Source organism: Cuculus canorus, chromosome 5, assembly GCF_017976375.1.
Source record: "Cuculus canorus isolate bCucCan1 chromosome 5, bCucCan1.pri, whole genome shotgun sequence".
NCBI classification, from domain to species: domain Eukaryota; kingdom Metazoa; phylum Chordata; class Aves; order Cuculiformes; family Cuculidae; genus Cuculus; species Cuculus canorus.
In genome coordinates, this window is record NC_071405.1 from 59,519,438 (window position 1) to 59,545,139 (window position 25,702).

Genomic DNA, 25,702 nt, shown 5'->3' on the forward strand with positions numbered 1-25,702 from the left:
TATGGTTGGAATATGTGTCAGTAACGAAAATCAAGGTCAGGAACTGTGATCTGCAACATTTTCAAGTCTTCGAGAGGAAAGTGGCTTGGTGTCTACTAACCTGTTAAAGTTTGAACCTTTGGATGACTTTGTGCTTCCTTGGATCTGGTGACTGGCTGCCGCAGGATCACGCTTACACGGAGCTTATTATAAAACACTGCAGTTGTGGGATGAATTAGTGCTAAGCATGCACCTTGGTTTAGTATTCAAGTGGTGATGCCAGCCTCAGAAGTTTCTGATTTTGTTCTGGGATTCTCATTTGCCTTATCCATCAGAGCTTATCTAGCACAGCTGTGTTGCCAGGCATTACACTCAAATTGTTCAAGAGCTGCGTGCAGCTCAAAAGCTGCACGTGGCTCCTGTATCATGATTTGAAGCTTTAAAAAAAATCTTGAAAGCTCAAATTATGTTTTTTAGGCTTTGGAGTAAAAGACTATTAAATTAAAAAGTTCTCATCTAAATTTGCTCAAATCAGTATTTTAAACATGCCATAGAACAGTGTAGGGGTGTGTGTGTTAACTTTTTGTCTTGTTCTGTGCAGTTGATCTGAATTTCCAAGGCTAATGGAATGCTTTCCACCCACATTTCATTTAGTCTCTCTCGAAGTGCATCTTAATTTCTCAAAATCATCCCATTTCCCCTTGACAAGAGCTTTTATCTTCTTGTTTTCATTTCAAAGAATTACCCACCCAGAGCTCTTTCTTCAAGACGCAGCTTTCCAAAAGCTGTTTCTGAGAGGAGATGTCTTTCCCTTGAGTGTTTTTCCCCCTAATGTTCTCTAGCCTCACACAGAGCAGTCTTATTATCCTTTTTGGATGCATACGAGACTCACTTGTGTGTTGGATATATCTGCATTGTTAATGAGTTTTTGGAGGAACATAGTGGAGGGGGGTGTCCCCCCCTTCTGCAGGAAGTCTGGAGGGGAGACTAGACTTGGAGAAGTTCAAAGTTTATAGGGTTTCTTCCAACATCTATGTTTACTTAGCTTGTTTAGGATTCTGATGGTCCAGGACTAACAAAGTGATTCTTTCCTCTCTGGCAAAGACTGATCTGTTTTCATTTTAATTTGGGAGGTTTTCCTCCTAAGACCAATTCTTCGTGTAAATAGACTTATGTATGACTCACTCAGTAGTTACAAGCATGTATGGACAATAAGCCAGTTTAAAAAAAAAAAATAAAAAAAGCTTCAGTGCAGTTCTCTGAATATTTTGATGCTGTCTACTAAACATTATAGCATACTTGTTGCATGAGGGTAACATCACCATCCTGTACAGAATTAAATACAAGCTGGAGAGCTCAAGACTCCACCTGCTTTCTGCTGAAATGAAAACAATCTTTCCTTTACCTAATTATTCAACATTGTAGGGACATTGTAAAATAAATTATGTTGTTTCTGAAAGAGATTAAGCATTCAAAGTAATGATCTGAAATAAAAAATCACTAAGGACAAGTACTAAGTTCTACACTGAGGGTGATCAGCTGTAAAAACAATATGGTCAAGTCCTTGGTATACAGCATTTCCGCAGAAAACAATCTCAATATGAAGATAGATTTTAAAACTGAAAATTATTTAATGATGTTGTACCACTGTAGAAACTCGAAGGAGATAAGTGCAGACATAGAGGGATATGTGTACTTATTTCTATTTATTTATTTGTATACATTATATATGTACATTTACATATATAAAATATAAATGTATATAAAGGTATTATGTATAAGATATTGAAAATAATATTCTAACTCTGATGCTAAGACGTCTTTTGGAGTCCTCTTCAAGTTTGCTTCATAAACATGCAAACTGCAGAGGATTCAGAAAAGGACATAAAAGCTGACCAGAGATCTAGAAAACCACAATTTCTGAGAAAAAAATTGACAAATTTTGTCTCAGAAATGAGACAAGGGAAGAAAACTTTAAATTGAGAAAGTATATTGATAAGGGAAAGAAAATGTTTTTCCTGTCTGCGGGGGGCCAGGCTTCAGTTGTCCGAAGTCTTGGATTAGACAGTAAGGAGAACTCTATAATGACAGAGATGCTGAAGTGCTGGCAATAAGTCATTTACAGAGGCTGTGAAAGACCTCATTAGTGTAGAATTTTAACGACAAATTAAATGAGTTCTAAAGCATACTGGCTTAAGGAAAGCTGGTTTTGCATTAGAGTACTTTAGCTCCGATTTCTGCTGTCAACTCAGCTTTCTTCTGTCATTACAAAATAAAGATTATTTCCAACTTAAAAAGTAAAGACCCCAGTTTAGATTGAATCTGCTTGCTGACCCTCAGTGATGGTGTCATAAGTGATGAGCAGGATGGTGTCTTCTTCTGGATCTGATTCTGATCAAATGTGATCGATTTGACAAAGAGAATTAAATAACTACTTCTGCTACAAGGTACCAAATTCCAAACCAGTGATGATAAGCCTGTAGTAAGAAGACTAGGATGTGTTGCGTAAGTTTCTAGCTGGAGGGGAACAGAGCATTTCCTGTCTGGGAAGGGAAGTTCCAGGAAACATCCACGAAAGGCCCATGAAATATTTAACTCAGTTGTGGTTGCTTCTAGTCATTGTAGTAATTCTAGTCATTGCTGCACCTCACATGTGGGACAGAGACATTGGCTTATGGCTGTTTCAGTTCGGTCACTGAATCGTAGCATGTGCTCCCACATGTATCTCCATATTTCATGCGTATCTGTTTAACAACGTCTCTGCTGCTAAACCTTAAGAACATCAGTTCCCTAATTTTTCAAAGTGCACACTGCTTTAATAACTTTTGCAGATGTTTGTAATGCCATCTCCACACAATCTTCTTTAAGCCACCAGAAAAAACTACTTTGCAGAAATCTTGAAGATTTCAATGGAGCACATCAGTATAGCAATCCATGACCTTCAGGTTTGCACTTCATAAGACTGCCTGACAATTTCTCGGTGCTTTCTTCCATTGCATTGTTTTTGGTGGTACATTTTGATAACCGTTTGAAGACTTCAGGGAGTTTACAAGAAGTTATTCATGTTGTTAGTAGCTTAGTCACTGATCACGTGATGTTAGTGGTCTGATTCACATCTGATTCATTTCACATTGTACATTAGGTGATAGAGTTGGAACCTGCTTATGAAATAAAGACAATGCTTATGAAATAAAAGCCTCTGAGACCTAGAAAAGCTAACTTTTCTTTCTTGCAAAATTCAGTTGATTTAAGACATCCTTGGCATTCTTCCTGTTGCCTTATTATTGCCCTCATGAGCGGGAAGGTCTCAGTACAACTATCTTGTCTATTAAGCATCTCTTTCCGTTAAGTGTATTTACCACAGGCTTGGTGGCCACCAAGATCTTGATGGCCACCAGTTGAAAAGCAGGCAGTTTGCTCTTACCGCCTTGCTTATTGGATTTTGGGTACTTTGATTCTTTTAACTCTTCTAGGAACAAGTAATACTTCAGTTATCTCTAAATCACAGATTACGGGAAGCCACAACTGGATCATGCAATAGAGTGTCTGATGGACCTAGATTAAGATGTTTTTACCTGCTTGTGTTCTGAGTCTCACACATGAAGTGGAACTTCTTTAGCTGTGTTTTTTAGTGTCTGTGTATTACTACATAGATAATAAAATATTTATCCCTAAATGTCATTGTATTTTCACTCATGTAGTTAAATACTGGAAAAGTATATTCAACTCCTACATCCTTGTTTGTTTCCGAGAATATTTATTCTAACATCTTAGTACAATAAGGTCATTTACAGGAGGAAAAGCATATACCAAGTGGGTTATTTCTATTTTGCTGTAATGAAACAAAGCAAAGGCCTATGCAGTACTTTGCAGCTCTCTTTGAAGTAAATTGACTAACTGAAACACACCCAGTCCACTTCATTTAGTATTCACTTGATGGTTTTTCTGAGCAGGGTATGTGGTTAGAAACAGGTATACAAACGGAAATGAAAATGAGTCTCAAAGTTTTAAAACAAACTGCTGGAGGTTCAAGAGAATTCTGAAGAGGCAGTGAGAGACACTCTTGCAACACAGCAAAGAAGCCCTCTTATTGGCTTTGCCATTTGCACAAAGATAGTTTACCATAACTTTTTTTTACTTACTTACACACGTCTTTGCAGGTTAGCTCGCTGAAAAGAAGTGACCTAGTGGTCAGAGATGTGAAAGACCCAATGACAGTTCTAAAACTAAAATTGAGCTAGAATCATTTTTTCACCTACAGCTCATTTTTATCAGTAACTCCATGGATTTTTTTTTTAATTATGAATTTGTGAAGTAAAAATGGAAGAGGAATCAGATTAAGTATTATTTTTTTTTTTAGTAATATTTGCCATATCACGGTGTATGCACTGGAAAAATGCATGCTTTTAGAACTGAGCAGGAAGATTACATTAAATATTTGGTACTGCATGTGTCTGTAAAATTGTGTGCTGCTACAATTCCACGCAGGCTTGCTGTTGAGGGCTGAACTGTCCTTAAGGAAGTTTTGCTGCAGAGTGTTTATTTTGTTTTTTAAAACATCACTAGTACAATGTTTTTCCTTGTGGATATGAGCCTTTTAGTTACGTGAGAGAATGGACAGCACAAAACTTAGTACTGCTTTAAAGTGTGCAAAATATCTGCATGTTGTCATAATGAAGTCTTATTTCTATTGTGAGAGAATTAGGTCTGAACATTATGAAACCTAACTGCATTTTTATTATGCAAGAAAATACCATAAATGTGTTGTCCTAGTCACTAATAGTAGGCGGAACATACTGTTTTTCTCTGCATCTTTGTAAAGCAGGAAATGAAGGGTGGAAAAGAGACCTTCCAGAGGACAGAAATTCAGTCTGGAGTCTGGTGCCAAGTGATACCTGTGTTATGTCATATGGCAGAGGATTTTGGAATGCACACAGAAGAGAAACTGCTAGGACAGTGTTACATGCTGTCTTTGTCAGCAGGAAATGATCTGTATTGAGCACTTCTGAAAAGTTTGTGATTTAATTACGGCTGTGTTTACTTAATAATACGTGTGCACATAACTGTTTGGCTTCAAAGTTAAGCATATATTGAACTGCTTTTTGGATCAAACAAGCGCTGTTGAATGGAGGCTCTGGCGGAACACAAAGTTTTGTAAAATGGATGAAAATTGATAGAGGTCTGCGTGTGCAAGGTCTAAAATAATTTTACTCTCCCCTGAAGACACTGGAAGAGTACAAAATGCCAAATATTAAAAGCCCAAATAAGTACTCATTCCTAATGTTTCAGCATTCCTCTGTGATTTCCTCACTTCTCTGGCTGAATACTTCATTGTTTTGCCCCCCGTGCGCTTGCCGTAATACCTAGGCAGTTTATATCCTAGAAAGATTCTTTAGGTAATGAATAAAGTTATGTGAGAACACAAACAAAGAATGCATAAACTCAAGTTCATGCTATAAAATTGAGCTTGTAGTATAGATCAAAAGACAGCTCAAGAACTTCTAGTTACTTGGGGTCTGTAATGCACTCATTTATGGGGTTGTAGAACACAGACTTTCTCATCGCTTGTTACTCTTTACAATTTAAATGTGACTACAGAAATCGTATTCTGAAAGTGGTTTCTTATGCTCAGGGCTGAAGATCACCTGATGCGTAATGTTCTCATTTTGGGGCTTGATAGCTCTGAGTGAGTTGCTGCATGTTCACATAGGCTCTGCCAGAATTTTTTTTCTGCATGTCTGAGAGGCTGGCTGGAATAAAATGTCCAAAAACTGTTGTTATGTTAAATTCCCTCCAAACTCAGCATGCTTTTGCTAGAGAAATAAAGATACCCACACCAGGTATGTGGTACCCACCATGCCTTCTACTTTCAGATCTTCAAACAGTCACCTAAAACAATAATTTCACTTGTAAACTACAGATCTAGGCCATTCTGAGTCACCTTCTTACTGAACTACATCTAGTCTGCATGAAATAGCCTGTCAGCCTGCTTAAAATAAATCTGATGGAAAGATAGGAATCTCAAAGAATTGCTTGTGTAGAAGAGAGACGTTCAGATCAGTGTCCATACTGTTGTAGCAGCAGCTGTGTGCGCCAAGCATTGATTTCGTTTGCTGTCTGGCAAGTCAGCCTGGATTCAATGACGGCACGTATGGCTTTTTTCTAGCTGATACCTGTAAGCGTTAGTGAGGAGTTACAACATTATTGTGGCGAAGAGAAGGAAAAGACTTTCAGGGGAAGAGTAGAGTAATAAAGGGCATGAATAGGGGACTCTTGTGGAGTGATGAATAGAGCAGACCGATCTAGAGGAAATCAGACTTGATTAGTTCTACTAAAGATCCAATGTGTTGTTCAAAAGGAAAGGCTTGGGATCTGGGGTTCTCTCTTCACGTTTGGCATCATCCAGTAGGAGGGCATAGAAACTCTTGCTCAATGACTAACATTGACTATTGCAAATGGGCTAAGTTTATTGGTTTTTTTAGGTGTTGTGCAATTTCAAAATTATTTTCCCCCTGTTGTCAGTAGATTTTTTATACTGCAAATCTGCTGTTTCACCCACCTCTTCCAATTTGCTTTATTGTGTATTGCTTCTGTATATTGTTCCTGTTATTGCTATGTTAAGTGTTCACTACACTTATCCTCATAGAGGACAAAATATTTAAAATTATTCAAAAAGGTAAATTTTATTTTGTGTTTGAAAGGGTGTCTAATTCCAATTCAAGCTACTTAGGTTCTCTCATTGCGAGCTTTAGAAAAAACATCACCTGTTTATATTTACAAACACTTTTGCTACTATGTTTGTTACTGAAATAGGAGCTCTTTAAAACGTTCTGCTACATTTGATGTCTTTGATCTTTTCTGAATACGGGAAAAATACCCACAAGATCGATGTAGTTTAAAAACCTTCTTCAAGTGAAATCCGTGTAATGCACATTTCTAAGAAACATGTGAAGAGCAGGTTCACCACTGGGAGTGTGTGTAGGTTAACCTCTGGGCTTCTGCATATTCTGTATTATGTTTCATACCCATGTAGGTATAGATCTTAACCTGTGTAAGTATTTTAGTGTTACATATGTCAGCTGAACAAAACGTCTCACAAACACTTAATATCTCAGTTCTGTTTGACAAGTTCAGTCATGCCTCTGACTGACTGATATGGACCAGTAACTGAATTATTTTGCTCTGTAATTCATTAATTTGTTTCAAAGGTTATACTCATCTGCCTAAAGCTAAGCATTTAAGTGCATTGCTTGGCTGAGATCATTATATATAATTATCTGGGCATTTTCAGTGCTTTTATGAAGATTTCAATATAAATATTCCTTTTTTTTCAGATTTAGAAGGAAATGCATATCGAAACAACCAGCTGCTAAAGATAATTCTGGCCATGCATCAGTTTATCATCTCTTCTGCAGACATGCTCCAGAAAGTCATTGATCTATATCCTTTGTAATATTTATCTGCTAATAAGGTAAAATTAGATAACGTGACACCTTTGAAATGGGTACATGATGGATATTTACTCTGTGGGTGTATTGCTGTTCTAGTCATTAAACGATACTCTTATTCATTACAGGTTTTGGTTGCATAATGTGTTTCTGTTTGGTTTAAGATTCTTTGTTTGTTTGATTTAGCTTATCATTCACAGAGAAAAATAGGAAACACCAGTTCAGTTTTCGAGTAGGATAAATCACCCTCCATTGGCCGTCGAGGAAATATCTATAAGGTGTTAGATTAGCATAGATACCTCAGTTAGGTGCTGTGAACCTGGGACTAAATTTCAGATTTCTTTTTCTGCCCTCAATACAAGTACAAGAGCAATGAACAAAAGGATGATTTTTGAAAATATTCCAATGGTATTGCCTGGAGATAAAAATTTTCAACAAATATTATTATCTCACTTATACAGTCAAAATTACAGTGCTGAAATACATAAGCTTTTCCTTCCTATTTGTTCCAATTTTGAGATGACTGCCTGGACTTGTACATTTCTGGCTCATTAGATTTTTCACAGTGAACCTACTAGATCATACTGGCAATACTAATCTTTCTTAAGAATTTTTGATTGTGGAATATATTACCTCACTTCTTAGCTTTATGGAATGTTTACTCCTAATTAGATGGACACAATACAGGAAGCAGATCTGACGTGCTAAGAATCTCCAGCCAATTTTGGTAGAATTTAATTTAGATAAATCTTTTTTCCCCCAAATGCTGTACATTACTGGCTTTTAAAAGCAGCGTAAGTTACAACAGAGCTTTGCTTTGGTGTTGGATTCTGACTGTCCTGCTGCTTTTCTAACCACAAGCGTTAGATCAAGTGGGCCAAGCTGCAAGTGTGGTGTAGAGTTGCATTTAACTTGGGCTCACACACATTTTGAAAATGGAAGAAAGTAATTGCTTCCATGTTTCTGAGAAGTAACATTTTCTAGAGTTAAAGAAGTGATTAAAACTTTTATCAGTATAAAAGTATAAACTTTTGCGTATTTTGCAAGTCTGGCTTTTGACTCGGTTTATAGCTCCCTGTGAAAACATCGAAAGGTAAAAGACAATTTTGAATGGGTCAGATAGTCTGGGCTCTTCTATTTTGAAAAACGTTGCAAATGTCCCAGTTTCATCATTTTCCAGGCCCTAAATTACATGAGTGACTTAGGTAGTTATGAATGATCTGTGAGCCATCGAACTTCAGATATTCAGTTCAGGGCCCTTCAAAGTATTTAGGAATTTATTCAGACTTCAATAGTTCTATAGTCAGCCTAATTTAAACACTTAGTACAAGAATTGTGGATGATGTGTCCCCTCAGTTGCAGTAGATTTAGGCTACAGTTCATTTTAACCAGATTCTGTGTATTTTCATTGTTGTGTTTTGTAGTACTGAAAATATGTATTTAATCTACAGGAGAATAATCAAGATATGCATAATAGATTTTCCAAACAGATTTTCCATGTCTTCAAAGGACATTGGCTACAATACGAGAACATGTTTTATAGAGCTAACAGACGAAAAATATGGGTGTTTCTTTCCAGTTGCCACAGCAAGTCGAGTGAAAACTGCTGCATAGATAGAAAGTTGAGCTTAGCGAGGCATTTCACATTTTTCTTTACCGTTGTATACAACTATTAAAGTTTAAAAGAAAATAGCACCTATTCTGGAAAATCTCCAGTGAATCATACTGAACTGAAAAGGATTTCCTCATAAAAAGAGTAATTGATAAATTTAGTATTACTATTTCAAATTTTAGTGAGATCTGCAAGCACTTGAGTTTTATTAGGAATGGTGAAGCATGCTGCAAAGAAACGTGTAGAAGGCAGAATCATTTCACTATTTAACACTGCTTAGTACTTGGGTGGCTACATCAGTATTACTCATAGTAGTCATATTTACAATAAACTTTTGGTAATGATCTTGGGATATATTTTGTATACCCGCGTGTAAAACCCTGATCTGATATTGTATGCCATCAGTAGGATTCCTATTGCTTACAGGTAAAGAAGTATCAAGCATGTTACATTTCATATTGTATGTGAATGGATGTGGTTTTCCTTAACAGTTTTCTACCTATCTTAACGCTTTAGAAGATAAATCTTCAATGCTGTGTGTAAAGATATGCTATTTTGTGAGGTAAGGATATTCTTGCTTGGTAGCTATTTGTCTGCAGGTATGCACATGACACACCGAAGAATGTTTTTGCATATCTTAAGCTGACATCAGAGAGAGAAACACCTATACTGCTTCAGCTTTTTACGGTTCGTGTTAGCAGCTTAACACAAAAAGGCCCAAATGGCTTTGTGCGTATCCATTAAAGTCAGTGAGACTGTATGAATCTGTGTCTTAAACAACAGCGAAAACTGACAACCCTCAGGAGTTGGTAGGATTGTGTCTATTATTATTATATAGGTCTATTAAAAAATGAAGTGGGATATTGCAGCTGTTTTATGTTAAGCAAAACTCTGTTGTACTTGGTAGGTAATGTGCCTTAGTAATTCTAAGTGCCTTAGTCACTTGCAATGATCTTGGCTCACTTTTTTGTTTTTAATTAAGTATAGTAAAATTTGACATCTCAGGTTTGGAGAAAACAAGAGAGGAAAAAAGATGAAACTCAGGTTAGCATGTGGTATTTCTTTTTTACACAAAATAGGAAGTAAGTAGTAGCAGGACAGTAAAATGTATAATAAATAGTGAAGATTTTATTATCTCACAGCAGAACATTGGTTAGGTCAGAGTGCTTTGACATTATACGTGCTCTGGGAATATTTTTGCTTCTAGGCAAATTCATACATACACACATCCGTAAGAATACATATTTCTGTTTTTCCAACGAGAACAGATTTTTACATGCGTGAGTATGCTAGCTCTGACTGGGATGGAGTTAACTTTCTTCACAGCAACCCATATGATGCTGTTCTTTGCCTATGTGACTAAACACACCAACGTTTTAGCTGTTGCTGAACAGTAATTGCACAGTGTCAAGTCTTTTTCTCACTTTGCTCGCCCGTGAGGAGGCTGGAGGCGAGCCGCAAGTTGGGAGAGGACACAGCTGGGATATCTGACCCAAATTGACCACAGGGATGTTCCGTGCCGTAGAGCGTCATGCTCAGCAGTAGAAACTTGGGGGGTAGTCATTCCAAAGTAGCTATTGCTTGGGTACGAGGGGGACATCTTGTGGGAGATGAGTGATTGTCTTTGCATCACTCGTTTGTCTGGTTGTTGTTTTTTTTTTTCTTTCATTCAGTTATTGAACTGTCTTTGTCTTGACTCACACATTTTTTTTCACCCTTTTGCATCGTCCTATTCTCTCCCCCATTCTGCTGGTGAGGGAAGAGTGAGCAATCATCTGAGTGGATACTTAATTGCTGTCAGGGTCAAATCACAACAGTAGCTGACAAATTACATGTTGGAATTGATATATGACTGAAACAATTTGAATGACAACAGAGAAAAGTATAGTTCTCTGAAAATACTTTGTATGTGTGAAACTGAATCACTTGTAAGCTATTAAATATATTTAAATAGTAAATTTTTCTTCAGTTAATAGATAAAATTCTGACTAGCATAGTACATTTTTTTTATGCTCAGACCAAATAATTTCAAGTTTTAAAGGAATATATAAAATGATCTGGAAATTAATGAAGAAAAGATTGGCATACGTATTGTCTAGATTTAATGTGGAACTAGAAATCTTAATGAGTTTATTGCAAATGTATATGTGGTATAGTTCTATACAGCATTAAGTCAGGTATTTTCTAATTAATTTTTAATCATGAAATTTTGATTTTTGATAAAATCAAGGTACTCTAGCGAAAGCACTTAAAAGCAAGGTTTATCTTTATTTGCTTAAGAAGAAATACAACTCGTAAGCAGGAGCAACTATCTAAATTTCATCCTTACTGGTGTTAGAGCAAAACCTTTATTTTTGTGTGTCTGTATTTTCAATGTGCAATAGATACTGGATTACAGAGTTCTGGGTTATGTTCAAAGTGGACTCTAAACTATCTGCAACTATGGACGAATTTCAAGAACTGGTTAAAGCTAATGGTGAGGAGTTACACTGTCGTCTAATTGATACAACTCAAATGTGAGTGCCAAAATTTCAATATGCTTGGAAAACAAACTTGTGCTCTGAATTTTATTTATTGAGATATAATGACTCTCCAGTATAGCAGGATAATGGTCCTATAGTTAAATTAATTTTAATGTCATATGTTGTCTGCCCTTCAAAGAGTTTATATGTAATTACAGATTAAATATTTATTATGTAGAGGAACATTCTTGAACGGCCTTTCAAGAATGGCTTAGGTTGAATTTAACTGCTGTGCAGACGGTGATGATTTTTATGCTAGATAAATTATACTGCCAAGGGAACTTAGAAAATTTGTAGAGACCTAATGGGTTTAGAAGATCACTTGAAATCAACGAGAAGGAGGATATATTTCGATTGGGTAGCAGATGAGGTAAGAAAAGCGTGTTTATGTTTTTAACACCAAAGGTAAGGGAGAAGATAGTTTATTACATTGTCAAACTCTTCATACTATTTGATATGATTTTAATTACAAAATTACATGTCCTGTCAAGAATAAATCATACGGCTATATATATATATATATATTTATATCACATAGTTCTTTCTTGGTAAGAGAACCTTGCTTGCTGGAGAGTAAGATAGCTCTTGTGGAACTGTATAACAGTTGCAATTTGATATTTGTTTAGAAATGCACAGGAAAAAACAGAGCAGACTTTGGCATAAATTTTGTGTCTGGTTATGAAAGAGGATACTTAGTTTTTCAAATCCAATTAAATTTCATTACTCCGTGGGCAAACAGCACAGAGGGACAGTTCTTATTCAGAGGCTGGTCAAAGGAAATCTGTAAGAATTGTTAAATGGAGGAGCAATGCATGTGTTCAATGAAGACAAAGTTACGGACAGCAATTCTGGAAGTACAATGTATAATCTCATGCTGTTTAGTAGTACAGTTGTATTGTATTTACCTGCTACATCAGTATAATACTTAAAGGCTAACAATAATGTTTTGTTGTATAATCTCTAATGCATGAAAGGAGCTTGCTGTTTAGAAATTCAAATAATTCACTTTTATTGCATTAAGACAAAAAATGTTGCTTCTGTATCAGGGAGGGAGGAGAATTTTGCTCTTCAGAAAATAACTCAGAGTAACTCCCTTTTAAAATTTGTCTAAAAGAAATTCTAGGGATTGGTCTAGAAAGCTGACACAGCGTGTAAAGACCAACACCAGTAAGAAACGAAAAGTGTCGCTTCTTTTTGATCACCTTGAGCCAGAGGAGCTGTCAGACCACCTTACCTATCTTGAATTTAAGTCCTTCAGAAGAATATCAGTAAGTGATTTATTTTTATTTGTTGATTGATTGATTTTAAGCAAAGGTGGGAAGGATGTAAAAAAGATGGGGGAGAGGTAGTATTGCACAATTAACCCTGCAGTGCAAGCTGTCGGACAAGCTGAGTTTGTGTCCAGACTCTTTTTGGTTTACTAGTGCTGAAGGTGGTCAGTAGTACTTAATTCAGAGTACATATCCTCGTGCTGCAGCCATTTGAGATGGGGAAAGTGAAAGTTTTGAGCAACAGAACAGAGTCAGGGCAAAGTCAGTTGGAGGTAAGAGGAATAAACCATTTGGTCTTGTTCCGAATAATGACTTTTTGTTAGAACAACTGGTGTCACTGGGGCACAGGAACAAGCAGCCTCTTTTGAGTCAAATAAGTAATCAGGCCGAAATGGGGTGAAGGAAACTAGGAATATTCTCCCAGGATATTAACCTGTGGCTGTAGGAAACAGTGCAGCATTCTTGTGCAGTGAATAATGGACTGTCTTCATAGAAGATGGCCACTGAACTCTGCTTGCCATTTTTGATTGTGCACAGCAAAATAAAAGACTAGGGAAAGCACTTGAGAAAATGCTATTTTGTAATGTAAAGGGGGGTTAAAATATTTTATGAGACAAGCTCTCAAGTCCAGAAACAATTCTTAAGGATTTATATCATTTATGTTTTCTTTCATTTGATTTGTTTTCTCAGTTATGTTGGTAGCTGATGAGATGCTAGCTTCCATATGCACCTTACTGTTACTTGCATAATCGTATGTTACATTACTTTTATTCAAACCTGATACAGTTTACACAACGAAGACTAAACATTAGAGACCAAAATCTAAGATGGTTGCAAAGTCAGTATGGTGATAACAGTGAAAGCAAAGTGGAATTTCTAGGGGGTTTTGTTTGTTTTGGTTATTTAGTGGGTGTGCTTTTTTGGTTTTGAAACCCTACAATTAGAAGATGAAGTCTTGCAAGGAGAGGGGCTTTCAATACATTGTGGAAGATTTCACAGTCATCTGTTAGTATACTTTATTTTGAAGCTGACAGTACGTGACTTCATATTTTGTGTTAAATTCAAAAAGCCATAGAACCAAAGTCATGCACAGATTGCTGCCTCTAGGCAGTAATAATATGCAAAACTTATATAACTCATCATTTTCAAGCTCTATGCAGGCATAAGGTAATTAATGATTAATGGGCATAACAAGTATGATTGCAGTCGGTGTCATGTGTGTCATAGAGTTCCAACAGTTTACATTTTATATGCAGGTTCCCTGCATATGTTTCGGTATAAATCGAGTTTACTGAGATCCAAGATTAGAAAGTAAAGTGTAATTAATAAATAGCTATACTTATTAACTCTTTGCAGAATGTGTTTATGATATGCTAAAGGTACAAAATCCTTTTGTTATTCTAACATGGTTGCATATACTGGGAGAAAGGCTGCAAAGGACCAGCTATTTTATCAGTCAATGGAATAATTATTCATAGGTTTAGTCATTTGAGAATTAGAAGGGAAAACTTGATCCCCTGGACACGTACAGCAGGCAGCAAAATCTTCCATGAGACACCAAGTTCTCTTGCAGCAAAGAAAAATTCAGGGAGTGGTCTTCACAGTTTAATGACTACAGATCTGCTGGTGTTCAGATATCATTTTAATTTCTGGTTATAAAATCCGGGGAGGCTACTGTGTTTTGCAAGGATATGGATTCTTCCTGTTGAGGCTCATAAGTCATTACCATACCAGACTTATGGATTATTTAAGTACCTGGACTTCATTACTGTATCTGCCACTAACAATGTTGTTAAAGCTGACTATGTTAATAAATTCTTGCACCAAAATTATTTTGAAACTTTAAGTAGTATGTTAGATACAGATTTGTTCAGCATTTTCAAAAAAACTTTTCTGAAGGAGAGTACTGCAGAGAACAAAATCTAAACTAATCAAACTGACTCATAATTGTACTGAAACTGCTATGAAGTTCATAATTATGTAGTCAGATATTGAGAAATTATCTATCTGTATAGAATAGTTGCTTAAATTTCGAGATCGAGCCAAAGCTGGCTGGGCTTCAAAATTGAAACAGTAATTGAAAGTAAGTACTATATAATCTCAGAGACAGCTCTACTTATTACTATTAATGTTTCTTACATTTTTAACTTAAAAAGAGAACATATCCAGAGATGTCTGCAATCATATCTGCTTTTTAAAGTCTTAATAGTTCCTATTAAATCATAGAATCATAAAGTTTGGAAAAGACTTCCCAGATCATCAAGTCCAGCCATCAGTCCAACACCACCGTGCCTACTAAACCATCTTCAGATGGAAAAAAGTTAAAAAGTGAGGAGAAAGTGAGAGAAGAGCAAGACACAAACAGCAGCCTGCCAATTTATGACTTTTTCTTAAGGATTAATACCATTTGGCATATTCCTGTGGCTGTAGGAAAGGAGTATGTGTCTAGTACAACTATGAATGTTTTCTGTGAAGTGTTAGTGTTAGGAGTCATAGTAAAGAATGAGCGTATAAATCCTATATCCCATTTTCTGATGATGCAAATTCTTGTGCGTTCTTTTTAGTGGATAAGTCAAGTGAATAGATAAACACTGCATCAACAAAACCAAATTATTGCGTCTTTTTGATCTTAATGAAGAATGGCTTTAAAAAAGTCACATAGAGCTGTCTACTGAACGATATCAGACCACTCTGGTTAAATAAGAGAATTTCAAAAGCTGTATTAAAAATATTAAGGAACCTGTAGGCCTCATTCTTAATGGGCTTATCTCAGTTTTATATCAATCTCATTGATCTTTCTTTTTGTATTAGTGTAGCGTAGTTCAGAAGTGTGCCCTTGCTTCGTAAACCAAACAATTTCCTTAAACTTCCCTAAATTATCACTGAATTACTAGATTATACTTTAAATTTGGTTCAGCCTTCCCTGTAAAAGCCTAGATTCAATGGATCTGTGAAGCCACTGAGGCTGGGAGAAAAGCCATCGTTTTATTCATCTTTGGGTTTATAAGAGCCAGGACTCCTTAGTTGTACATGATGCAAATGATGTGATACGAATTATGGTGAGAAGATGCTTTCCCTTAATTCAGTTTGTTGAAGACTTCTGCTTTCAATGGAACAAAGCTTTGACAAAAGAGAGATTCAGTCTTATTGATATTTAAGGTGTAAAATATATCTTGTATGTTTAATTTGGAAAGCAGACCTGTATCTGCACACAGATCATGAGCTACATGAAACTGCACAAGAGTTTCATTATCCACTTTTTTGTTTTTATTTGTTTTGTTAAGTTCTCAGATTATCAAAACTACATTGTGAACAGTTGCGTGAAGGAGAATCCAACAATGGAAAGATCAATTGCTCTTTGCAATGGTATCTCTCAGTGGGTACAGCTAATGGTTCTCAGCAGACCAACACCACAGCTTCGGGCTGAAGTGTTTGTCAAGTTCATTCACGTTGCACAGGTCAGTTAAATTTTGACATGTGTCGTGTTTATTTTGTCTTTCTCTGATATAGCCCTTTAGTTGCTCCTCACACACTACTACTGTAGGGTCAGTTGGCAGTGTTCGCGCTGCTCTCCTGGTTCACATACAGCATATGTGTATTTGTGTATGTTATGGTTTCATACTAAATATTCAGATGTAACAGTGTCACAGCACCGTCTCTTTCTTATATCCATTCTGAGAAGTTGTTTTCACTGAAAAAATACACTTGCTTTTGAATCAGCTGGTAAGATTCCAAACTGTGACTGCCTCTCCAGAGCATGAACCATTATCACACCTTTGGCCTTAAACAGAAGCATTTCCCCCGGATAAGCCTTACTGAGTAGAAGGAAAGCTGTGGTCCTATTGGTATTCTTTCCCAATTCAACTGCAGTCACAACCAAGATAGTAGGCAGTGTTTCCTAGTTGTGGTAGACTATGGGAGAAGGGAGACGTACTGAGGAATTACTTTGAGGACTTACTGTATCTGCAGAATTAGTAGCTGATTTAATAACAGTAGAATAAGTACATAGTGCACCCGGTAAAATCATGACTCATTACCAAAACCGTGAAGTCAAATGTATAGTGGCACAAAACTTGTAAGACTTTAGAGGAAGACAATGCAGGAAATGTAGAATTCGGATGTGCATATTGAACAACTTGAACCTTTAAATAATAAATATTTATTGTTTGCATGTCAACACAGAAGCTCCATCAGCTGCAGAATTTCAATACATTAATGGCAGTGATAGGAGGTCTCTGTCACAGTTCCATTTCCAGGCTCAAGGAAACGAGTTCATGTGTTCCTCATGATGTAATTAAGGTTGGTATTACTCCTCTAAGTTTTACAGATAAGATAACTTCTAATTTTTTTGTCATTGCATACACAAAAAACAACCTTACTTCATTAGATAAAATGTAGAGAAAGACAGGGGAAAAAAAGAAAAAGGAAGACTTACTTTGGTTTTAAAGGTTTTTTTCTTTGTCATTTCGTCTCTACAACACCAGTAACTCCTACATCTCCCACCTCACCTTTCTTCAAGATTTGTATAGCTTCTCTAAAGTTTTTTTTTAGTACTCAGATGTGACAATCTGCATTTTCATCTATATGCAGTAGTACAGAATAGCATTAAAACACAGAACCAGGCAATTGGATCCTAGAACATTTGAGAACAAAACTGTGTTGTCTGTAGTGACACTGACCATCCTGAGCCCATGAGATACTGGCGCAGACTTCTGCACTTTGCATTTAAAAATAAAAGTAACTTTTTTTTAATCTGATCTTTCCCTCTGACAGTTTTTATCTAGTTCAGATTTGAACAAACTTAGGCCTAACGCTCACACATTATAATACAGTGGAGTGTTAGGAATCAGTTGTGATTTCCAAATTAATTCTTGTCAAATACAGATGGATATATTTTTTTGCTGAGATTCTGGCAACAAAAACAGTGAAGGAAAGCATATTTTTTAGCAATGCAATGAATTCTTCAGAGACCTCTTCTTAAGAGACTCAAGCACTTTCTTATTTTCTTATTTTATTGTGTTTGGGGCCTGAATGCTTTCATATAGGTATCTAATGAACCTGCTATGATCATAGTATGATCACTGAATGAACAGTGCATACCTGGAGAATAGACCAGAAGTATGACTTCCCACTGATAATGATTGCAGCTTTTAGGATCCATAAAGCCACTTAGCAAGCTTATTTTAGAAAGATACTGTTTTACAAATTTTGTCATGAGGAATGGACTGCAAACATGTCTATCATTTGCATAACTTTTTGCATCAAGAAATTGCATGCAAGCATTGATAAAAAGCAGGCATATAAAGGATGCTAATTAGTGAGTTGAGAACATACTTTAAAGTTTAACTATAATGAACAATTTTTGAGGGTTAAAAATCAAGGGAGTAGACTGGAACTTCCACAAAAAATCATTCATCCATTGATTTTATAATGTTGGGTCAGCTTTGTACCTGTACAGTTTTAAATTAGGGAAAATTTATACTGCTAGATTTAAGATTAACAAGTCAAATATATTGTTTCTTCTTGATTTCCATGGAAAAAAAATTTCTTAAAAGCACACATCTGCCACCTTGTACTGTAGTAGGAATTCTGATCAAGCTATGATGGGACCATAACACAGCGTAGGATTTCTCTGCCTGGACTTTCCATTTCCAGCAATTCCAGCTGGTGAGTTGGAGGCCAGAGCATTCTACATTTTCAGGTGAAGGTGGTTGCTTTTGTGAAGGTCAGAGAGCTTGTGCTGTGCTTATGTCTTACCTGCATACACATGCCCTTGATTTGAGAGGATCCTATTTCTTCTTATTGACTACATAAGGCATGTAGGAGGACCAACATTATAGATTAGGCTACAGATTAGCTATGTATTAGGATGTATTATAGACAGTTAAATTAGGTGAGGTGAATACCTAGATTTTATTCAAAGCCTGAAGTTTAAAATCTGACGAGTCATTGTAAGTAAACCCTTTAACAATAAATAAGAAATTCTTGTGCTGTATGATCAGAGTAAGAGTAGTAACTGATTTTGATCTTTTTGTTTTCTTTTTATTTTTAGGTGTTCAATGAAATGACAGAATTGCTTTCATCTTACAGAAATTATGATAGTTACCGACGTGCCTATAATGAGTGCAGTAACTTTAAGATCCCTATTCTTGGGGTCCATCTGAAAGACTTGATATCACTTCATGAGGGCATGCCAGACTACTTAGAGGACAAAAAAATTAACGTATACAAACTATACTCTCTGTATAACCACATAAATGAGCTGGTACAACTCCAGGAAATGCCACTTCCCCTGGAGGCTAATATGGACCTTGTTCATTTGCTTACAGTAAGTCTGTTAGAGGAGATAAATACCTCAATTTTAAAAATAATTTCATATAACTCTCAAACAACTAGGCAGAGAATTACATTAATTATAAATACATGATATTGCATGATTTTTTTTTTTCTTGAAGGAAATGTACAATAATACAAGAAGAGGAAAAAGTAGTACTGATATTTTGGGCAGCAAGAGTGAAGGTGCCAGTTTGGCAGTATGCCTCCAACTATGTCTATAAGGGAAAGAAATGTTTATTTCTGCTTCACTACACTAGTATGCATTCTCTCTGTACTTTTGCTAACGAAGTGTTCTCAATCCTCTGTTGATTAAACCTAACTAGGGAGAAAGTAGTAAAGCTTCCTCAGATGCACCTTGGAGGCAGAAGATTGCATACAAAGCTTCCTTGTGTTGAACATACGAACTTTCACATAAAAGTTCAATCCTCCAAGATACGTAGGGTTAAATGTACCACATTTCTAGCCCAAGTTTCATCAGGTACTAAAAAAACCGACCGACAAAAGTGTTAGTCAAATACAGTTGTTGTACTGCTCTTCCAGTCATAGCTAGTCAGTGCCATGTTATTGACAAAATCATTAATACCTGGGATATATGTCACAGCAATAGTTTTAGCTTCTCCTAATAAGTTAAAACATTGCCTTTTATTAAAATAGCAAGTCTGCCGTTCTTGTTTCTGTTTTCTTTGGCCATAATCTCAGTTTGGAAAAACTAGTTAGGCTGCTTCCACTTTCTGGTTACAAGCTCTGTTTCAGCAAGAAGCTAATAGATAAAAACACTTACGTGCTTGAGGTTGTTTGTTCTGTCCGGGAGCACTTGTGTGTGAAAGTAAGCACATGTGCTCAGGGTCTGAAATAGAGCTACTTAAAGTGGAGAATTTAATCCTGCCAATGCTTTAAGTGTTTTATCTCATTTTTTTCTAAGTCTAAATAATTTTCTAAATAATTTTTTGTAAAAATGACTATTACAAATAGTAGAACTTTGGCCACAATTACATGTAGCTATATCTGATAGGACATAAATAAATCATTTATTTTGAAGCAGGAGCTGCTACAGAGCACATAATTTTCCTGTTTGTTCTCTGATTTTTCCAACAGTTCTGTCCTCCTGTTTCCTTTAGTCATATGCTTTCCCATTAGCAGGTGAATCAGTTTGAAGAGGTATTAGTAATTACATGCATAAGTCAGTAATTCACAGAAGTATCTTAACATTTGGGTTTTTAGTTTTTGAGTGTCAAACTCTTTAAAGATTTCCCCGGGAGACAAAATATTCACTGTTACGACTACAACAGTAATTCTTGCAGTTGTTCACAAGCAAATTATTTTATATCTGCAATCTGAGTAATGTTATATATTGGATAAAGGGCATAGTTTGGTTTCTTAATTTATATACATATGACTGCTGTGATCTTGACTCTCTATAAGCAAGTTTGTATTTTCTTCAGACTTGCCATAGATTGAAGCTTGTAGCATGTTTACATGTGGCTTTTCTATTGTCAGTCACATCTAGTGTGACTATTTTAATGTGAATATTCAACAAGTATCATATTACCAGTCCTTATTCTTAGCTATAAATTTGTTTCCAATCGATAAAATATTTGCTATATTTTTGCAAAAGCAAAGGTATAAATTTGGTATTCTTTTTTCAAATTTTTATATTTATCCAAGTTTAATGTATCTCACTTTACGTAACTGCCATTGACAGCTAAAGATTCTTACTAAATATATGCAAGTCCATCTTTTATCATCATCATATACTTCCTAGTTCAACGTGGTCAAAACTGGTTTGGATAAATATAACATACTTAAATGAGTTTTCTGAGAATTAGGATCGATGGACAGCTTAACTAGGATGGTGCTTTTGTGCTTAGTTGCATAATAGACCACTTAAATATTACCGGAGTAACAGTATTTTTCAGATTACTTATTAACTGACTGCTAATTATGCCTACAGGCGCTTGCTGTGCTGATGACTGTAGCTGTGCAGTGTTACAGATTTCCAGATAATGGCAATAACAGACTGGAATGTACCCATTTCAAATCACTATGAACAGCTGTCCAGTTCACGTGTGTTTTTCCTAGGTTCAACTTAGGTTAAAAATTAACCCACCCAAAAAAACCTAATGCATGCCAGGGGCAAATTTGTCAAGTAGTAGTGACTGCTTTGGGAGGAAACTAATGTTGCATTTGTTTTCAGCTGTCCCTTGATCTTTACTACACAGAAGATGAAATTTATGAGCTTTCATATGCACGAGAGCCACGAAGTCACCGAGCTGCTGTAAGAGCCTTTCAAGATTCTTAACAAAAAGACTTTCTTTATGAGTAATGTAACTTTTACCCTTGTATTAATTTTATTTTGTTTTATGCTAAGTTGAAAAAATTTTGGCTTTATAGACTGAGCAATATCTGTTAAAGCATAAATTGTTTGATTGATGGTGAAGGCTAAGCTAGAATATATGGGAGAGTTGACACCGTATCAGGTTTTGTAATATAAACACAAACACCAATGAAGAGACATCAGGCTCAATCTTGGCAATTGATACTGATATTTTTAAAGGAAAAAATTCTTATGTGATTCAAATGATTTAACTCATGAGTGCTATATTGCAGTTTTCTTCCTGTTTCATAAATATGGAAAAGATGGTGAATTTACAGGGTTGTCAGTCAACTGGCAATTTAAGGAATGACCAGTTCAGGGAGGAGCTTCCTCTGAAGTACCGTGTATGATGTTGGGTCCAACAGACTATTTCTGCAGTCTTGTAACACATAGCCCATTTTCACAAATGAAAGTATTATAATACTGAAAATCTTTCCACGTTCCATAAATTGAAGTTCCATTCAATTTATTCTAGCCATTGACACCTTCTAGACCACCAGTAGTTGCAGACTGGGCCTCAGGAGTAGCCCCAAAACCTGATCCAAAAACCATCAGCAAACATGTTCAGAGGATGGTAGATGTAAGTATGGTTGGCTCCTTTACCTTACCTATCAGTTGTAGCCTTATTCTCTAGATATGAGAAGACACAAAGAAGAAAAAAAAATCTGGATGTATTCAAAGCTGTACTGAGTTTGGAAGCACTTCTGTCCTCACAAACAGATAGTTCTGCCTGGCTGTAAATAGCAGCGGCAGCTTGTCAGGCATGAAAGGAAATGGCTTAAGTGGCTAAAGAGCCAGCAGGGGGTGTGAGTGCTGGTTTGTATACTCCCAGAGTCATTCTTCAGGGAGCCAGGGAGTCCATTTCGACCAAGGACTCCAACATTAAGTTATTGGTGGAGTCTGAAAGGAAGTTTCTCGTTGGCTTTGTTACTGGCTGCCATTGCTGTTTCTCTCTCATTTGAGTCACCTGCTTTACTAGAAACCATCAAGGTAACCTGGGTGATTAATTCCAAACTGACAGAAAGATGTAAAGAGCTTGTCTTGGCATCTCTGCTTCATCTCTTCTCCTTCTAAACACTTAATACTGTTAAGTAGCCTTTGATACATGCTGTTTTGGAATATATTTCTGAATTTGGCCAAGGTGTGCTCCTTGCCTTAGGGCCAGAGATTAACAGTAGTGCCATTCTACAAGTGGAAATAGGTGTCTACATGCCAATTCTATTGTATAAATACTTCTCACATGACATTAACTGGATGAAATAAGCAGGCACCTTCACTGATCTGGCTGGAGAGATCATCCCTGAGAGCACTAATTGAGTACTAATGCATTAGTACAAGTTTTATATGTAGATGTAGACATAATGGTCTTAAAGCAAAACTCAAAAAGAGGTGTCATTGTGTAGTGAAACTTTAGTCCAGCCTATGTTGGCATTTTGCTAAAAATCAAGTCATGATTCTTTAGCCTCAAGCAAACAAAAAGCAGTTACTGTTGCACCGTTTAGTACATAAAGAAAGTGGGAGAGGAAATTCATAAATATTGTGGAGACTTTCTAAAGTCAGCCCATTCTCATCGTAAACTGTTATACTGTTACCTTGCACAGTCTGTCTTCAAAAACTATGACCATGATCAGGATGGATACATTTCCCAGGAAGAATTTGAAAAGATAGCTGCCAGTTTTCCATTCTCATTTTGTGTAATGGCTAAGGACTGGTGAGTACCTACAAATCTCTTCTAAGCTAGTTCTGCTGATGAACTTTGTAGCTGTTGGTTTATTGTTGGGTGTTTTTTTTGTTTGTTTTGTTTTTAAATTTTATTTCTGTCATTAGGGTGGTAAAATCATTTTCTTCACCCACAAATATAAGTGAAAACAGACATAAGCAATTTTTAAGTCTGTTGTGAATGATATCTTCATGAGCTTAGAGCAGTGATAACCAGGCTGATATAGGAGGAAGAACAGACAATGGAAAAAGAAATAGTTTTTTGGGTGATATTCAGTACACACTGCTAAAAACTTTTCTTAAGATGGTCCTGTCCCTCAAAAATAGATAATTGACAAATGTATATTTTGGTCAAATTAAGAACATTTTTCTTAACGTATTAAAGTATGGAAAAGTATGTTATTCAGTGGTTTTCTATGAAGTAGTTTTGAGGTTGCATCAAATGTGCAGATGTTTTGTTTATCCTTACACGCTGCACTTTAAATATGTAGATAAGCTTCTGTAGATTTTGGGAGCAGTTGACAAGATTGCTGCGGTCACTGTAGGTTTTAGTTAATGAAAATATTACCATTATAAATCGTGAAGATGTTTGATTTTCCTTATGCTTTTAAGAAAATGCGTGTCTCAACTTTTCTTTTGTGTTTGCAGGGAAGGTCTGATTAGCAGAGATGAAATAACAGCTTACTTTATGAGGGCTAGCTCCATATACTCCAAACTAGGACTGGGCTTTGCTCACAACTTCCAAGAGACCACTTACTTAAGGCCTACCTTCTGTGACAACTGTGCTGGATTTGTAAGCTTACTTTGTTGTAAATTATGTTAATGAAGTTTGGAATCATGCCTTTTTAATCTCATAATCACCTTGTGTCATATACAGAAATGAATCTAAAACACCAGTGAAGCCATATAGAACTCCAAGGTTCTGCCTGTGTAGCTATTTCAGGTACCCCTTACACCCCTCTTGGCAGTAGTATTATCTGTTTAAACATGGCTCCTTACGTTTTGGTGTTTGGTTGTGTCACCACACACAGTCTCAGGCAAAACATCCAAATCGAGAACTTTCCACTCCATGGGCTGTTAGAACTCCTGTCCCAATACAGACATGACATGTCCTCTGTGTATAGCACAGAAAGATTTAGTAAAAGAAAGATTTAGTCCTGCAAATCCTCAATTTAGCTGGGACCAAACAAGGGTGCTGAGATGGACTTCTCCATCTATTCCAGCTCTACAACTTCTCTATGGACCTGTCAGATTTGTTGATGTATTCATTAGAGACTACCCCAAACTATTTTGTTTGTGATTGAGGAATGCACAGAAAATACTCTATTTACCTTATATTAAAGAGGTAAATAGTTCATATATTGATCTTACCATTAAAAGGGTAGAAAATCAAAATATTCTGCAGGTAATCAGAACTTAGAAGTGAGTGGACTTGATGATCCTTATGGGTCCCTTCCAACTCAGGGCATTCTATGATTCTATGATTGGAACTTTTAATGGATTTTTGTATCTGGAGGTATCAAATGTGCAGAGAAATATATTAATATCTGTTTGTTTGAATTTCAGCTATGGGGAGTCATTAAACAAGGCTATAGATGCAAAGGTAAGACACTTCATACTTTATTAATTTTAACCTATAATTGACAGTGAATGACAAGAAACCCTGATCATCCTGAGATCCATTGCTATGTCTGTGGACCCCTTTAGTCTGACCTGTCAGGAAGGAGACTGTATCAAGAATAGTATGTCAGACAGATGGTCCAGAAGAAATGCGAACATGAAAAAACTCATATTTGCACAACATCATTGAATCCAAAGGATTTGGAATCAAACCCTTCTGTTCCAATTGGTGCAAACACCAACATTCCGTCAAAACTGTGCAACACAATCACAATGTGTATTTGCATGGTTTTCTACCTCATACAGGTATCTGCTTTCTCTGCAACTCCTACAGTCAGAATGCTGTTATGACTGAATATTGCTATTTTGTATTTTCACATTGAAAAGGAGTTTTAGGTGGGTATAGCAAAGGGATTTTGTTAGTCTGTTTACCAGATATATGTTGTTTGGAGTAATCCATGTAGAGAACACCAAAGAAACTGTATTACTTCCTGGGGAGACAGCACAGTGTGAGAGCTGATTCTCAATGCTCCAACAGAGCCGTTGAATCATGTAAACTTTGTTTTGTTTACAGACTGTGGAATGAACTGTCACAAGCAGTGCAAAGACCTGGTTGTGATAGAATGCAAGAGAAGACCCAAAACTTCAGTTACAGACAGCAGCCCAACATCTGCTCTTCCTTCCAGCCTCTGCCCAATAGGAGTCAAAGAACAACTCCATGGTGAGAAAAGGTCAACTACCTCGTGGGATGTCATGCTTAAAAAGAGCTTGAACTGTAGTGTTGCCTGATCGTCATCCAGTGTGCGAAAATGTGGTACCTC

The 25,702-nt window shown here is 36.4% G+C and overlaps 1 protein-coding gene across 2 annotated transcripts in view; it reads left to right on the forward strand.

Moving 5' to 3' along the window:
- RASGRP1 (RAS guanyl releasing protein 1) overlaps nt 1–25,702 on the forward strand; it is a 42,957-nt gene that overhangs the window by 11,771 nt on the left and 5,484 nt on the right. Inside the window, exons 3-15 of one of the 2 annotated variants that reach the window (XM_054068956.1) lie at nt 7,314–7,419; nt 9,539–9,601; nt 11,424–11,555; nt 12,676–12,829; nt 16,117–16,290; nt 17,015–17,131; nt 18,885–19,160; nt 21,363–21,443; nt 22,018–22,122; nt 23,144–23,253; nt 23,910–24,054; nt 24,828–24,864; nt 25,456–25,602. In XM_054068956.1, coding sequence (XP_053924931.1) covers nt 7,314–7,419; nt 9,539–9,601; nt 11,424–11,555; nt 12,676–12,829; nt 16,117–16,290; nt 17,015–17,131; nt 18,885–19,160; nt 21,363–21,443; nt 22,018–22,122; nt 23,144–23,253; nt 23,910–24,054; nt 24,828–24,864; nt 25,456–25,602 — 1,647 coding nt within the window. Of the gene's footprint in view, nt 1–7,313; nt 7,420–9,465; nt 9,602–11,423; nt 11,556–12,675; nt 12,830–16,116; nt 16,291–17,014; nt 17,132–18,884; nt 19,161–21,362; nt 21,444–22,017; nt 22,123–23,143; nt 23,254–23,909; nt 24,055–24,827; nt 24,865–25,455; nt 25,603–25,702 lie in introns of those variants that run through there. The other variant, XR_008450222.1, reaches the window with a different exon arrangement.